Source organism: Cucumis sativus, chromosome 2, assembly GCF_000004075.3.
Source record: "Cucumis sativus cultivar 9930 chromosome 2, Cucumber_9930_V3, whole genome shotgun sequence".
Taxonomy (NCBI): domain Eukaryota; kingdom Viridiplantae; phylum Streptophyta; class Magnoliopsida; order Cucurbitales; family Cucurbitaceae; genus Cucumis; species Cucumis sativus.
In genome coordinates this window covers 17,932,311-17,948,323 of record NC_026656.2, presented here as the reverse complement: position 1 = coordinate 17,948,323, position 16,013 = coordinate 17,932,311, and the positions used below count along the sequence as shown (strand labels likewise).

Sequence of the window (16,013 nt, the reverse complement as noted above, 5' to 3'; positions counted from 1 at the left end):
GAGAAAAAGTGGTTTTATCTTTAAAATTATAAATGGGATGTACAGAGCATGACATGATGCATGGGATTGCTTGTGATCCAATAAAAGAATCAACCCTTCAATCACTTCCCTTTTTCTCTAAAAAGTAGTTTTGAAAACACACACACACATATATATATCCAAAATTTGTAATTTTGAAACTCTTATTAGTCTATTATTGTTGGGTATTATTCTTCCTTGAAAACAACTTTAAACCATCTTAAGATGGGAAAAGTTTGAAGATTATAAAAAAATAGTTGTTGAGATATACAATTGGGATTAAAAACTATTCTCACTATGACAATGAAATGTGCCTTTTTTTTTATAAAGATATTTTTATCCAAAGCCAATTATTATTGACTTTATATTTTATCGTTTATTATTATTTGTTGTTGGTGTGATTTATTTGTGTTATGCTTATGACATATAATAACCGATATTTGAAGTAAAACTGTTGTTAAATTTTTAATTTGAAGAATTTTGATTAAAACTAAAATTTGTAGCACTTACCACTCGGCCATGCACCATCAAAATATTTTAATCTCTCGTTTGTTGTTTTTGAAAATAATATGGAAGAAAGGGTGTAATATATATTAGATGAAGAACTAAAGATCCACTAACTTTCAATATAAAATTTGAATTAATTCTTTTCTTTTTTTAGTTGGGTTGCATATTTTATGTTAAAAAATTAATGTCAAAATTAAAAAGATTTTAAAAACAATTTTTTAATTGTTGAACTTTATGTTTATGTAAGTTTGATGGTGATATTTCCTTTTAAAAGAAGTTTATGGTTATTTATACATGTATATATTTTTCATTAATTATTCTCATACGATATTCTAAAAATTAATTTTTATCTCAATCTATCCATCCATTTGCAACTCTTTTTTTACTTAAGTGATTGAAACTTTCGATTAAAATTTTAAGATTTGTTTGAAGAGTGCTTTAATATTTATGGAAACATGAGTTTAGAAAAATAAATTTAGTTTTTTAGTGCTTTAATGCTTTTAAATATATATTTAGTTCTTTTAGACATTTAAATTTAGTTAATGGAAAGGTATTTAATAATATATTTACAAGTCGTGGTTACTAAGTAAACATTATAATTATATTTCAATTATTATCAATTAAAATGAAAGCAAAACGTCGTATTTATTTTATGTTACAAATCAAATGCTAAAATCCATATAGATAACTCCAAAATAATATATATTAGAGAAAAAATGTTATCTCCAAGAGTCCAATATCACATAATAATCCATAAACACATTTTCAAAAATAAAATAAATCCACTACAAAGTTATTAATTAAATATATTTGAGTTAAGTAGGTATGGAACACATAAAACATAGTTCAAATATTCATAACACAAACAAGTCAATATAAAGTTTTAATACAACAAAAATTGAGATAGAAGTTTGAGGCTTTAATTTCGAAAAAGAGAGATTAATATGGTGAGTTAAATGGAGTATAGTTTTAGTCAATGTGTTAATTACTAGAAAAAAGTTGCAATTGCCACGTCCCTCTCCACGTGTTCCCTTCTACAACCCTTCATTATTATTTCTATTTATCCTATCTCTGAACCAACTTCTAAATTTCTCTTATTTTTCATTTTTCTCCTCACTAATTCCAAATTTTAATCATTACCAAGTAACATATTAATCTTCTTTTTTATTTATTTAATTAGCTATTGATATACTTAATATTTACATTGCTTATAAAGCCCCATTAGTGATTTATATACGACAAAATTTCATCTCTTATCTTCTTTATACTTAAACACCAACCAATATCTCAAATTAATTAAAATCAGTTTTTGACAATCCAATTAAAAAAGAAAGAAAAAAAAAAGTTAATGAGCAGCCAGAAATTGTTCGGATTTAGTTTATGTGAAAATAGACGAATCTTTGTGGGCCGAAATGTTGGGCTTTTGTCCGGAGAAAATGGGTCAACCAATGGGCTGAAATGATTGGGCCTCGTTAGACTAGCAAACGAGCTAAGCTTTATGGGGCTGAAACTATAGGCCTCAATCTTGTAAACTAATTTATGTTTTAAAATTTTTCGTTTTTCTTTTTCATTTTTTATTTTGGAAGAAAACTGAGGACTAGTGGATGAAAAAAAAGTTCAAAATGTATTTTATTTTTTTGGTGTACTATTTTTTTCAATTTCTTGTTGTTGATTCATCACGTTAATTATTAGCATGACACAAATCAAAGTTTACGTCTAAATAATATGGATTAAATTTTTGTAGTGTAATTAAAAATTTTAGTGAATTGGAAACGTTGTTTAATGCTTTCTAACGTCTCACTCTCTAATCCCTTCTTTGCTTCTTTTTTGATATAATTATACTACTATTTTCTTTAGAGCAGGTGATTATCTAAAAACTTATGATATTAAGACTCATCTAAAGATGTTGTTCTTCGTCTTCAAATTGCTTTATTAAAATTTCATTCGTTAACTACTACATAACCACTATGTTAATGCTTGAAAGTTTCGTTTGATTTATGCAAAAAGAAAACACAAGTGTGTTAAACTGAACAAACCCCACTCATCTTATCTTTGTCTTACCCTCTGTTTTAATTTTTTTTAATTCCACAAGTAACTCCATAATTCAATGTCTTCACAATATGAATTATATGAAAATAATCACATGTCATGCAGATATATGTTAGTTTCACTGCAGTCTCATTCCGGAGACAACTATTGGACTTTGAATGATATGCCCACCTCCGACCTCCGCCCAACTCAGATAACCAAAAACGATATTGCTTTCTCTTGCACTGCCTGCAATTTTCAGCTCAAAACTCAACTTTTGATTCTTTCTTTTGAAATTCAGTTTGTTTGGCTTCACTCTCACTTTAAACCCCTTCATTCCTGTCAACTTTGCTTCATATGTTGCTCTATGTTCTCCAATCTTGGTCAATGTCCTCTTGAATTCTCCCGAGATTTTTCTTTTTCTTGTCTTCGAATCACTAGAATTGACAATCATGATAAAAGAAGGGTAGTTCAAATCCAACGACGGGTTTTCACAATTGTTTGAGTCCGATCGAGTGATTATTCGGATTTGATTTTCCGTGTAGTTTAATGCACATAAAACATTTACATAGTCTTGGATTCCCACGTCGTAAATCAAATCCGGATCAATGGCTTTGTTGGGATTAACATGGCCAGACCCCATGGCTAAAGGAGTGGCAAATTTGTTGTTGTTGCCAAAATCTTTGATATAAGTTTGGGTGTTGTCTAATATGTCGGCCGTTGTCATCATCGCCGACCGAATCGCGGCGGGGCTCCACTGAGGGTGTGCGCCCTTGAGAAGGGCCGCAACCCCAGCGGCATGTGGGCAAGACATGGAGGTTCCTGAAATTACATTAAACTTAGAGTAAATTGGGGTTGAGTTCACATCCATGGCTGGTACATTTTGAGGCCATGAAGCTAAAATGGTATCACCGGGCGCCATAATATCAGGCTTTAACACAAATGGGCAGCTTTGTGATGGTCCTCTTGAACTGTAACGAGCCACCATTGGCGCTGGCTTTGTCCTAAGTATTGTCTTGTGGAACGTCACCTCTGCTTTTGGGTCAGAGCTTTTATGAATGTAATCTTTTATGATGTTTCCATGATATGGGTTGAGAAAAATAGAGGGGAATGGTGTTTGGATTAAGTTATCCCAATCAAAGATATTGGAAATGAAAATTCCCAAGGCAACGTTTGCAGTTTGAACATTATCAACTTGCGAAGTTAAGGAATAGCCATCGCTGTCTTCACATACCACAATCTTGTATCCAGTTCTTCTGAGTTTCTTCAAGTTTTGACATCCACCCATGAACACAATGGGGAGTGGGGACAAACCCGTGGTTATGTTTAAAGGAAATAAAGATGAACCCAAAACTGAAACTCCATTGCTAAGTGTAATTGTACCTCCAAAGTCACGGTCCATTGTGCCTGCTGCAACATTCAAAAGCCAAGGTGCTCCATTGTGTACTGTTTCAAGTTGAGGTCCATTGTTTCCGGCGGATGTCGCCACAAAAATACCTCTCTCGACAGCAGCGAATGTGGCTATAGCAACTGGATCATCGTACAATGGAACACCGTCAATGCCGATCGACAAGGATATGACATCTACGCCGTCTGAAATTGCTTGATCGATGGCAGCAACTACATCTGATACAGAATTACCTTCTTCCCATATGGCCTTGTATATTGCCACTCGTGCTCTTGGAGCCACACCTCTTGCAGTTCCTCGACCATAACCGAAAAACGACGCCTCTTTGATGTAGCTTCCTAATCATCAGTTTAAGTTTTTGAATTTGGTGATTTAAACATGAAATTGTAGCCTAACGTTTAAAGTTTGTTTCTCGTTCAGCTTTATTGAAGTAACATTTAGCATTTATTTCATCGTTCAAGAGTGTTAGTGTTGATCTTGTTGAATAACTAAGTTGTATATGAATTGATGTTATTTACAAATTTGACAATAAGTTTAGTGGGATGTGTTATATCTAAACCATATGAAACTAGAGAAGCCTAAACAATCTATCTAATACTCATTTTAATAATAAATTGATATCTTCCTAGTAGCCATAACATCATTCTAATAATAAATTGATTTCATAATATATATACACTTAAATTTATAGTAAAGCATATCATCGATTTAAGTTTCTAAGTTGATTGGTGATTTAACCGTACCTGCTGCAGTGGTGGACGTATGAGTTCCATGACCGATGGTGTCACGTGTAGAATTAATAGATATCGTTGCCTTCGGTAACCCAGAAATTAGTCCTTTGTTAAAGAACCTAGCTCCAATCAGCTTATTGTTGCAGAAGGAGACATTGAAATGAGTACTACTCTCACATTCTCCTTTCCATTTAGATGGAATCTCGGACATCCCATCATCAATAAAGCTCTCACTGTCAGGCCAAATTCCAGTATCCACAAACCCAATTATAACATCACTACCATATTTAGAGATGGGCAAGAGACCATGGTTGGAGCTTAAACCAAGGAAGTGAGAGGAATGAGTTGTGTCAACATGAACTGATGAATCAAGAACAGAGGAGAGATAGCCAGGGGAATTTTTCAAAGCCTCAAGCTGGGATGGTGTGAGACTTGCGCAGAAACCACTAATTGCATGGTTGTAAGTATGGATCAATTTGGATGGGAAAGAGGAAGAAGAAGAAGAAGAAGAATGTAGAAGAGAGGAAATGGTGGCAGAGTACCAGCTATGGCGGCTAGCAAAAGGCTTTGGCATGGCAGCTGAGTTCATGTGGACAATGTAATTACGAGTTTCTGTCAATATGGGGCACAGCCAGAAAATAGGTATCAAAGAAAACCAAAAGTATAGGCGAGCTGCCATTGATGATCAATATGGAAACCCTTCTGCAAGATAAGGTGTGTATATATATACACACACACATACACACACATAATATTTGTTTTTGTTTCTTTGGAGTATGGAGTAGGTCCCACCATATTTAACTCCAATGAATTGTTCAAATTAGTTTCCTATGGTTAAACTCAACATATGCAACCAAGTTAAACTTACCATATTTAACCAAGTTGTAAATGTCTCTTATTTTTGAAAGATCTCTCGAGAGTAGAATAAAGTTGTCCATAATTTAACATTTAGACACTCTTGGGGACTTCTCGGATTTGGAAATAGAGTCTTCTTCTTCCAATTGTTTTCAAGGAGTGAGGGTTTCATTTCTTCATTGGGCAGAAACTGTTGGCCCTGACAGAAGTGAAAATGGGCCGTACTTCCCAATTTGTTCAACTCTATTCAAGTGTATGTCAACACAAAATATTTTCCCAAATATAATTGATTTGATTTTTAATATTAATTTGATTTGACTCAATTGTTAATATTAGCAATTTGAATTATTCTTTATAAAATATAATTAATGTTGTATATGACTTCGTTGTATCTTTTAGATGAAATTTTTATTTTTGTTTTAACTTTGCTTGCATCATTAACCCATCTCACACGCTATAGTCCATTATTAGCACATAATAATGAACGTTGTCGGAATCAAATTACTAATTGCAACATTACAAGTTGTTGAGACCTTAGGTTTAAATTGATTCTTCACTGTACAAATGTTAGATATTTAAATGTTAGATTTGAAGTTTTTCCTTTTTGTAACCTTGACCCCACACCACCAATAATCAAAGTTTTTTCGTTACTCATTTAGCTACTAAACAGTAGCCACCTTATGATTATTTTGAAAATTTCACCCACAAATAATTAGAAAAAATTTAATGAATTCAAACTTGGTAAGCAACGCTCTCATTGGAAATTGTTGATTTTCATCTTTAAACGGTAAGTAAAATTGTGAAGTCCAAAATTGTGAAGTCCATACAATTAGTATATTATAAACTCCATACCCCTTTTAGTCGCACATTTCACGAACTCCTCTAGAATAAATTTTCAGCCACTTCACTTCTCTAATTCTGTCTTCTAGGAGCAAGTTGGGCCATACGAACATTTTCATCCAGAACGGTTGACATTGAAAACGTCTTACCAATTATTATTTAATTTGACAAGTAACGTTTTGTCAAATTTAATAAGAGAAAAGAGTACGTGAAATAGGGACCCGCCATTGCCTTTTCTTATAAAGTGTGTTATTTATTTGTTTTCGAGAAAAAGGTTTTGAAGGTATCTTTTGGCGTGAAGTTTGTGGAGGTGAGGAGGCAATAGATTAAAGAGATGAAGGAAAGGCCTTTGTTATAAAAAACAAATTTGTCCCATTGTGGATGTTGTTGCATTAATGGTATAAATTTGAGCCACAATAATTCTTTGATAAATTTAAGGACACGGGTACTTATTCAATTACTGTTTCTGCTTCTATCCAAGAGTTTCATGCGTCGGGATTTGTATTACTTTAAAATTAGTAAGATCTGGATCTTTTTTACAAGTAAATTTATGGCTTATGAAAGTTGATATATAATATACAAAAGAACAAAATAAAGCATGTGCAAATATAAGTTTATGTACAAGTGAACGCCCAAGTCAACAACTTGAATCCTCAATTATTTTCTGGGAAGTCGAGCGGCAGTTTGCATCAGATGGAACCCCGAAAAGCTACGGAAAGAGTATGATGCCAATGCTAAACGAATTTATGAGGATCCCTTCTTGGAAAAATCAAGGCATCTTAATGTTTGATGGGCTAATTCTCTCTCCGGTGATGATTCTTATCTAACCACTTTTTCACATCTCATAAAATCCAAACAAGCATTCCATTCCACAATCTAAGAAGAGATTTTTGTATGGATGAAGTTTTTCACAGGCACTATTTATGTCAAAGAGCACTATTTCTATTGGTTTTATGTTTAACGACTCCAAAAAAATAATAATAAGTAAAAACGAGGCTGTGGAGGGGCATTTCATCTGAGGCGATGATGGGTTAACTTCCTATTGTCAATAAAACAAGGCTCAGCTCTGGCAATCAAGATTTCTACAAACATAGAACAGATAAACTGACCAAAGTAATTAAGGAAGAAGTGAGAACAAAATGAAAGAATGGAACAGGTTAGGCAGATGCGTTCAGTTCTGGGACAAAAGAAAACCATCTGAAACCACAGCTCCATCTTTCCGGTACAGAAGGGCATTTGGGAAGCCAATGCCAAGATCTCCTGCAGATTTTGTAATACAAAATCTCCGGCCAAGTGTAGCAACAAAGGCAGATGGTTCCCTGATGCCAAAAACAATAAACATGCTCGTAATTGTGGTAGCAAATTGACATGAACTTCTTACAAATCATTTGTGGTACACTTTCAACTTCCACCCAATTTCCCTGTTCTGAGAATTCCCATAATCTCAAGCTCCTCGAGATCCCATTCCTTCCTGTTCCACCGATCATGTACAGTTTCGTATCTCCATCGCTCACTAATCTAACAAAGGTGAGTTCCTCGGGCATTACAATATCGGTTTGCTCCCACTCGCCATTATCCAAATCGAAGGAAACAATAGAAAATGGCTCTGGCGTAACAAAATACAATCGGCCATTATAGTAAGCAGCTTCTTGGCGATGATTATCTCCAATAATCGGCTCGAAATTGTCGAATCTTCGCCAGGAATGATTTCGTGAATCGAATACCAAAGCGGAATCGAAGAAGAGCATGAAAATCTTGTACCCTAGGGGTACGGAAACCAACGTGAGAAGCTCAAATGCGAATGGATGGTAGGGAAATTCAATCAGCCTTGAAGATTTGGTCAAGAAATTACAGACTAGGAAGGAACCGGAATGGCGAAGAGAAAAGCAAACGAGGCCATTGGCAGTGGAAAGAAGAGAAGTAGAAGGACTAGAGGAAAGAAGCGAAACGGAAAGAGAAAGTGGAAAGCTCCGCCAAGTGCCGCGAGCAGAGTCGTAGAGAGGGAACTGACTGAAACATTGAGGATGCGCCAGCAAGAGGAAGGAAGAGAAAGAGGAATCAGAATGCTTGGAGACGAATGAAGGAGAATACAAGAGAGAATCGAAATGCTTGCAAGTGGATCTTAGGTTAAAATAAGTTCTGAGAGAGAGAAAAGAGAGTACATGATCGAGAAGTTCCGGTGGCAGTCTGCTCCAGATTCCGGGATCCATTTCCAGCGACGGAGGAGAGGCAGCTGGAGAAGAAGGAACGGCTTTGGGCTTCACGGTGGGGACGGTGAGTCCGCTGAGCTTGGAAAGACATTTGAAGCTCTTCGATTTTTCTCTCAGTTTCATATCTGAAATTCTGAGAAAACAGAGTAACGGAAATTAGATATATAGAGGAAGAGGAAGAGGAAGAGGAAGAGGAAGACGGCAAAGATAACCACAACAAAAGTTAATGTCGAACTTTTTCAGATTAATATATCATTTTGGGTTTAGGGTATTTTGTAGTTTCTTCCGTTTTCATTTTTTTATAATTTATAATTTTATTTTGTGTATTTTCAATAAAAGATCATTTTGTTTGTTTATGGTTTATTTTTCTAACAATTTTGTGTTATATTTTAAATAATAACCACAAATATTGTCCTTTGAATTAAAATATTTATATATATAATAATATTTGTGAAAGTCTATCAATTTTACTATTATATAACAAAAAAAATTAATTTTAATTTTAATATTTATTAAACATATAGAGACTAATTTTGAATTACTGTTCATTCCAATTATAAACTTTTTTACTTGACATTATTTACTAAAATAGCACTCTCAGCCTTTCATAACAAAATTTCAAAAGTGTGCTAAACACGCGTTTTAGATGTAGGAACAAATTTTAGTAAAATAAATTTAGGTTAGATATAGTGATAGTGGATCTAACATAAAACTTAGATCGTTCCATTTCATTCACCCTGAACAAATTTAAAGGTTCTTCTATGGAAATAGTATCATGATTTTTTTTTTTCCTTTATCAAATCCAATTAAAAATAAAAGAAGTCCAAGTCAAAGTTATGCATAAACAATTTATAGAATATGTATTGATTTTTGTTAGTGGTCTAAAACTAACAACACAACAACCTCTTTCATTCATCTTAAATTAAACGTCTCCCTTGATTCTAGCCTCGATTATAGGTAGACTGTGGTTGAGTTCTTCAAAAATCCATTGAGTTCATTAAAAAAGCTACGGTAATTACATTTATATGATTAGAACTTCTAAATTTAGTAATTGAAAAGTTGATTTTGTATAATAGTCGGGTTTTGGTATTTCCATTTACCCCATTTTTGAGAAGTTTGTGAGTTGTGAGGGACGTGGGGATTTGTTGTGTAAGTCAAATCATTGGGTTGATTAGAGTTAGTATGCAGCAAACTAAATGGGTTTGGAAGTTGGAAGCTATTTGTTTGTACATCGTGATCGTGATATACATATATTTGGTCAATTGTTTCCCTTTCGATTGTAGAATTAATTATTAAACATAGGCAGAAATCCGCATGCCTATAATAAGCTGATCGCGAGGGCTGGCCTCTAATTAAATTCAACAACTAATCTTGACCTTCCATCTGATAATTTTCTTATAATAACAATTGTCTTCAATCACAATGTGGAAGGGAACGATGATAATCTTATGTGATATTTTAGAATGATTTAAACCATTTTTTGTCATTTTAAAAATCACTAGACATATTAAGTATTAACTATAATTGAAAACGATTTTGAATATGAGAAAATAATTTTGTCAATTTCAAAATCATAACTAAATATACCGCAAATCTTTACCCAGAGATTCGTTGACGTATCTTGGTGATCGTTGCTTTTGTAGTCTCATCCATCAAGTTCGTACTTCACAAAAAGAAAACTTTTTCTCATTATTAGTTTGAATATTTAATTAATACAGCTAAAAGTTTTTAGGACCACAATAATATAAATTATATTTTCCCCTCAATATATTTCTTTAAAACGTACATATAAAAAATGAAAATAGAAAGCTGGTCAAAGTTATAATCTACAAAGTTTATCTTTCTCCAAATCATGACTAAAATTCTAGAACAAACGGAAGTTTTCAATTGTAAGGATCGCCAATCCAAAGACACTATAACAAAGTCACGAAACTCGACGAAAACAAGTTACACATTCAAACCCAAGACGTCGGTAGGCTTGCAACATAACATGTTTATTGGTAATGAACATGGTGTGGGCTTTTTCCAAGTCCACGCTATAGTATACTTGCACGTCCTAATTGATAGTTTGAAAGAGAAAGGGAGTCATTGAAAGATGAAACACATCTCGATAGTTATGTACATGGTGAGCAGAGTCTCGGGGTTGACATCACCATTGAAACCAAACTTCCTTGTTGACGACAATCAGTCGCTCCAGTTATCCTTGTCTGCAGTTGATTCCCAATCCTGCGAGTCCACTGAAATGGAATAAGCTACCAGGGTAACTTCAATGGTATTAATGGAAAAATATGCAAGCAGAGTCAAATTAATTCCAGGAATAGGCATGAGTTTAGAAGGTGTACCAGTTCGGTAGAGTTTTGGGATGGTGACCAGACAAGAATCTGCCTATCGTTGCCACCGGTGTACAGTTCCTGAAGTACATTGCAGAACTTTGAAGCAACTTTAATTTATTCCATCATTATATTTTCCGAATTCAGTTAAACCAACCGACTGGCAGAAGGTTATGGTTGAGAGAAATGGTCGTACCTGATCTGGGAAATTATACCAGCAACAGTTCACACCTTCATAGTGGCCGCTGAATGTCAGGGATGTCTTCCCTGTCCACATATCAAATGCCTAAAAGTTCAAGAAGTCAACTAGATTTTACACGCAAGTTGTGTACACAAAGAAACAAACTCAAACATGTATGTAGAAGGATGTACTTTAACAGTCGCCATGCATGGGGCAAATACAAGGGATGAATCCTGAGATGTGGCTAATTGCAATGGTTTATTGGTCTGTAACCGAATGGTTTCAAAGTTCACAAGTGTATTGCACCCGGATTCAACATCCCACAACTTTAACCTTGAATCAGAACCTGTAAACAAAATCCAGCTTTTACATCTGATCATAATCTATCTTACAGTATAACATGGGAACCTCAATCGATTGTGAAAAAGAAAACTATTTAAAAATATTCTTAAGAAGATGACATTGCTGATGAATTGGCGTCAATGAATTAATTATATGATTATATCACAGCGGAGAGAGGCAGAGGGTGTATTAAAAAATTCAATTCCCCAACCATCATGAATTTTCAGAACAGAATAAAGATTAACACAGATCTTGTTGTTGAATTGATGTTACAACATACCTAACAGCATCATTATCACCAAGAAGTAGGGTACATGACTACCATATATAAAATACTGATCATTTTCTTATCACAATGGTATCTTCCTTTTCAATTTTTTTAAAAATAATCATAATGCAATCTCATTTTAAATTCCCCTCGTGCTAATCAATTCACTAATTTTTTCCTCTATCTAGACATGGAGTTCTGCAGCTGCATACATGAGGAAATCATGCCTTATTATAGACTATTTAATTCCAAAAGAAGACGTGAATATAATACAATCAAACCATACTTAATTGGATTGGAAAGAGTTGAGAGGTTAACTCAACCTGCACTGAGTAGGTACATGCCATCTCCGGTTACTTTTAATCCAGTGACAGCACCATAGTGAGAAACTGCTCGATCCTGACCAGACAAAAGCCCTGGGTGTAACCTCTGCCTTGTGGATCCCTTAGCTGGCAGTTTACCTGTCGATGATGGCTTTGTTGCATTTCCATTGGTTAGTTTCTTATGAGGTATACGAGATTTCATATTTGAACCCTGACTGGCCAAGAGAGACTTAGATGTTGAGAGCTGAGAAAGAGTAACATGAAATCTGTTAATTTAGAAAAAAAGAACTGGTGGATAAGGTGAGAACCAAACTAAAAAAAGGGGGACCTTATTTGCAGTCCATCCTGAAATGGGGGGACGTCTCCCAAGCTGAGATTGAGACTGATCTAGGACACGAAAGCATCCAGCTCGTCTGATGTCCCAAAAGCGTATAGCTCCATCACATCCTCCAGTAATCAAAACCCACTCGCTAGATGCTGACCATTCCACACTCATTACACCATCTATAAATCAATAATATAAACATTAATATTAATAGCTATAGGCTTACAAAGATACTTAGGCAAAACTTTAAACACAGGTCAACTGGTTGAATGAATTTCATAATACAATCAGGTGTTGCAAATTGTAAGATGAATATTATACTAGATAATGGGAAAGAAAAATTAGAAGGCAACAGACATAGATCACTGTTCAACACCACTGTACTACCTACAATTTGATCATTTCAATAGAAGTATGGTGAAGATAAGATGTAGCTGTTTCATCTTTGTTTCATTACATTCTACTTATGTTGTCCAGGAAACCAGCGGAAAGTTGGATCACAAATTGTATTCAGTTCAATTTCTGAAGCCTAACTCCACACGTTTTTTCAAAGTCAAACCAGAATAGACACAGGCACATGCTAATCATAACTAGAAAGAAAGAATTATGGTTGCTGGTTGCTAATCTTGTCATATATTTAGGTATTTTAATTCAGGTAGCACAAATAACTTAAACAGAGCGATAACTCTAATTGAAGATAATTGATAAATCATAACCATACCACGATGTCCAGATAATGTGTGAGAAAATGCTCCGGAAGAAATATCACACAGGCGAACTTGGACATCTTCTGTTCCAGCAGCAATCAGCATGTGCGATGTTGCCAAAGAGGACATGGCTGTCCTATAAACTTTTCCAGGCAATTTAAAATTCACCACCACCTACAAGATGGAGATATTAGTTTTTAACAAAAGTTGCTGCGTAAAACCCACAACCTCTAAGTTACGTACCTGAGTTGTATTTGTATCCCAGACATTAATGTGATGATCAAATGAGCCGGTGACAAACAATCCAGTATCGACAGGATACCATATGGCTGAGGATATTGCATATTTATGTCCATGTTCATGCTGCTTATCAACTGCAAAAATGCATTGGTGCTTTGCAATGAGACCCTCGGAATGAGTTGCACGTTGAATATCAAAAACAGCAGCTGATGCATCTGATGCTCCAGATAACAAATATCTCCCCTCTGTCAAATCAACCTGATTTCATGACCCAGAATGTCGGTGCTAGTTGTTCTTATTAGTTTTATAAGCATGTTATGAAATTTGAACAGATATACCTACTAAAGAATAAAATCAAACAAAAATCAATCTAATAACATCAAACGCTCAATTAGCTCTATAACACCAAACTTTTTTTCTAATAACCGCAAGTGTTCAAGCCAACTTACATGCGCCTTGACTACTCTCAGGCACAATGTGCTTGGCTCTACAATATTTGATGTCAAGAACTCATAGAATATTTCATATACCACGAGCCACCATGGTTTAAACCCATGACCTCAAAGACCATCTAAATAAATATAAAATATATTAATAGAATTATCAACATAACCAGAATTATATTTAGAAAAACACGAATGCCAATCAGATAAAATGCTTACTAAAGATTGCTCTTTATGGCATCTGTTTGAAAAATTTCCTTCCTACGCATGACATATACTGAAATCAAGATTAAGAAAAAGTACAACATTAAGCTAATTCTGCTGGGTAAATGAAAAATAGTAAATACCATTACTCCAGTAACCTATACGATGCAACAAATTGAGTTCATATTTTCATTGGAGTACCAGTAGAGATTTAAAGTTCCTCCATAGACTTATCCTTTGTAGTTCTCCATCTGGTTCGTGACAGAATCAGTTTTTTAACTGTTTTCCAAAAAGTAAACAACTAAGTCTAATTACAAACTCCGTAGCTTTAGAAAGTTCCAAAGGAAAAATTCTTTACGAATATTCGACAGAGGGCATCCCAACTTCTGACACTGGCTTAGGAGAACAGAATCAAGAACATAAAGTCCTACAACTAACTACCTTATTAAGAACTTGAAGTGTTTGAAACCATTTTGGGAAGATTTTACTACAATTCTTACTTTTCTTCTATTTTTATGTATTTCGGCCGCTTGTGATCCTTACTTTCTGTTATGTTAATTTACCTTTCATATGCTGCCATTTTTGTTGATTTATTACAAAACTCTCTATTTAATACAATTTGTTTTCATCCATCTTAGCTCATTTTCCGTTTTCTGACTTCTTTTGTTCTCTCTTCTGTCTCTCCTGTCTCGAGCATTCATGGTATCATAACCTTATCTACTTCTCAGAAGAAGAGAGAGAGAACAGTAGCTAATTTCCCGCGTGGTTTTGGAACTTCCGCCGACAACATCAAATTCCGACTATACTGTTATAACTTAGAATTTCAGCTACACATATTCGAAGCTTTTAGGTTTCTGTTGTAGGCCACAATACTAAATGAAAATCCACAACCAAATTTCCCTTTTCCTTTTTCGCGCTGTACAATTTACAAAAATGAATTACGATCGAAGAGCATGACTAATCATGACGAGCGTTCGATTACAAGCAGAAATAGGCAACTTACTACCCACTAATAACAACGTACAAATAAAACCCCAAAAGAATTCGACATGGCCAAAAATATCATAATCTAGTGACGAGAAGATCTAAATTCTAACCACAAAGAAAGTATAATGGAGCAAATTCGAACTTCATTCACTTGAATCCATTGAAATCCAAAATGTTTGAAAATGTGATAAGAAATGGATCCATGATTACCTGAAGTGAGTTGACGGAACCTCTATGGGGAGAGACAATATCCTTATGATTGGAAAGTTGCAGAGAGCTGGTTCGATCGGATTTAACACGATTTGCAAAAGAATTTGGGCGGAGTTTTCCCGCTTCTCTATCTCTAATATTCTTCCACATTCTCCAAGCATCTTTGCCCTCATGCAAAAACGCTGTATCTTCCTCTCTGTCTCTATCTATTTTCTGCAACAGTATCTTCCCCACTTGATTCCTTCAAACACAGAGCGTTGACAAGCTATGAAGTTCAAAGATATATAAGTGCTCTGCAACCCCAATTCGGTGGTCACCAATTGAAGCTTCTTCTTCAAGCTTATTCTACCCCCACCCACTGTTCCTCTTTCCTTCCTCCTGATCCGGTGCTCGCTCTGTTCCTTAATCCTTCTTTCGTTATCTCTCCCTCTCCCTCTCTCTCTCAATTATTATTGGGACTTCTTCGGAGAGAAGAAAGATGATCGGTTTGGGCTTCCCTGTGATTAGGGCTACCAAATCCAATACTTCAAAGACGTTTTGGCCCAACTTCTACCAAACCTTCCAGCATCCAACTCACTTTTGTCTTAATCTTACAAACCTAAACAAACCATCAACCGACTCTTTCTAGCCCTAAATTAGTTATAAGAGTCGCGGATTATTCCAGTTGGTTTGTATAATTCAATTACATATATATATATTTCTGAGGTGTAAAAATGTAACCAATTTATATAATTTCATTGAAAAAATAAATAGATGCGTGTTAACATATCTCAAATATAGTTCAACATTTTTATTATTTTCTAAATTACATTTAGACTATACCTCATAGTTGTTTTTCTGTAGCATTGCACAAAGA

At 34.7% G+C, this 16,013-nt stretch overlaps 3 protein-coding genes across 6 annotated transcripts; all 3 read right to left on the bottom strand.

The window, feature by feature from the left end:
• Positions 1-2,625: 2,625 nt before the first annotated feature.
• On the bottom strand, positions 2,626-5,405 carry LOC101222089 (subtilisin-like protease SBT3). Its single transcript, XM_004142979.3, has 2 exons — positions 4,705-5,405; positions 2,626-4,299 (listed from the first exon to the last, which is right to left on the bottom strand). Exons 1-2 carry the CDS (start codon positions 5,369-5,371, stop codon positions 2,693-2,695), a joined length of 2,274 nt encoding a protein of 757 aa, XP_004143027.3. The 5' UTR covers positions 5,372-5,405; the 3' UTR covers positions 2,626-2,692.
• Positions 5,406-6,854: 1,449 nt separating this feature from the next.
• On the bottom strand, positions 6,855-8,830 carry LOC101208959 (F-box/kelch-repeat protein At5g43190). Its single transcript, XM_004142844.3, has one exon. The coding sequence runs from the start codon at positions 8,718-8,720 to the stop codon at positions 7,545-7,547; it is 1,176 nt and encodes a 391-aa protein (XP_004142892.2). The 5' UTR covers positions 8,721-8,830; the 3' UTR covers positions 6,855-7,544.
• Positions 8,831-10,342: 1,512 nt separating this feature from the next.
• Positions 10,343-15,672, bottom strand: LOC101209203 (WD repeat-containing protein ATCSA-1). 4 transcript variants are annotated; one of them, XR_004214686.1, is made up of 9 exons: positions 15,158-15,672; positions 13,317-13,571; positions 13,088-13,247; positions 12,370-12,545; positions 12,042-12,285; positions 11,300-11,454; positions 11,124-11,194; positions 10,940-11,008; positions 10,343-10,834 (listed from the first exon to the last, which is right to left on the bottom strand). XR_004214686.1 is itself a non-coding variant. In XM_011651268.2 (9 exons), exons 1-9 carry the CDS (start codon positions 15,305-15,307, stop codon positions 10,712-10,714), a joined length of 1,422 nt encoding a protein of 473 aa, XP_011649570.1. In that variant the 5' UTR covers positions 15,308-15,667; the 3' UTR covers positions 10,343-10,711. The 4 variants fall into 4 exon arrangements, 2 of the variants coding, with proteins under 2 accessions (XP_011649570.1, XP_004142893.1); XM_011651268.2 differs by having other exon boundaries at positions 11,124-11,213; positions 15,158-15,667; XM_004142845.3 differs by having other exon boundaries at positions 10,343-10,823; positions 11,124-11,213; positions 15,158-15,667.
• Positions 15,673-16,013: the final 341 nt, after the last annotated feature.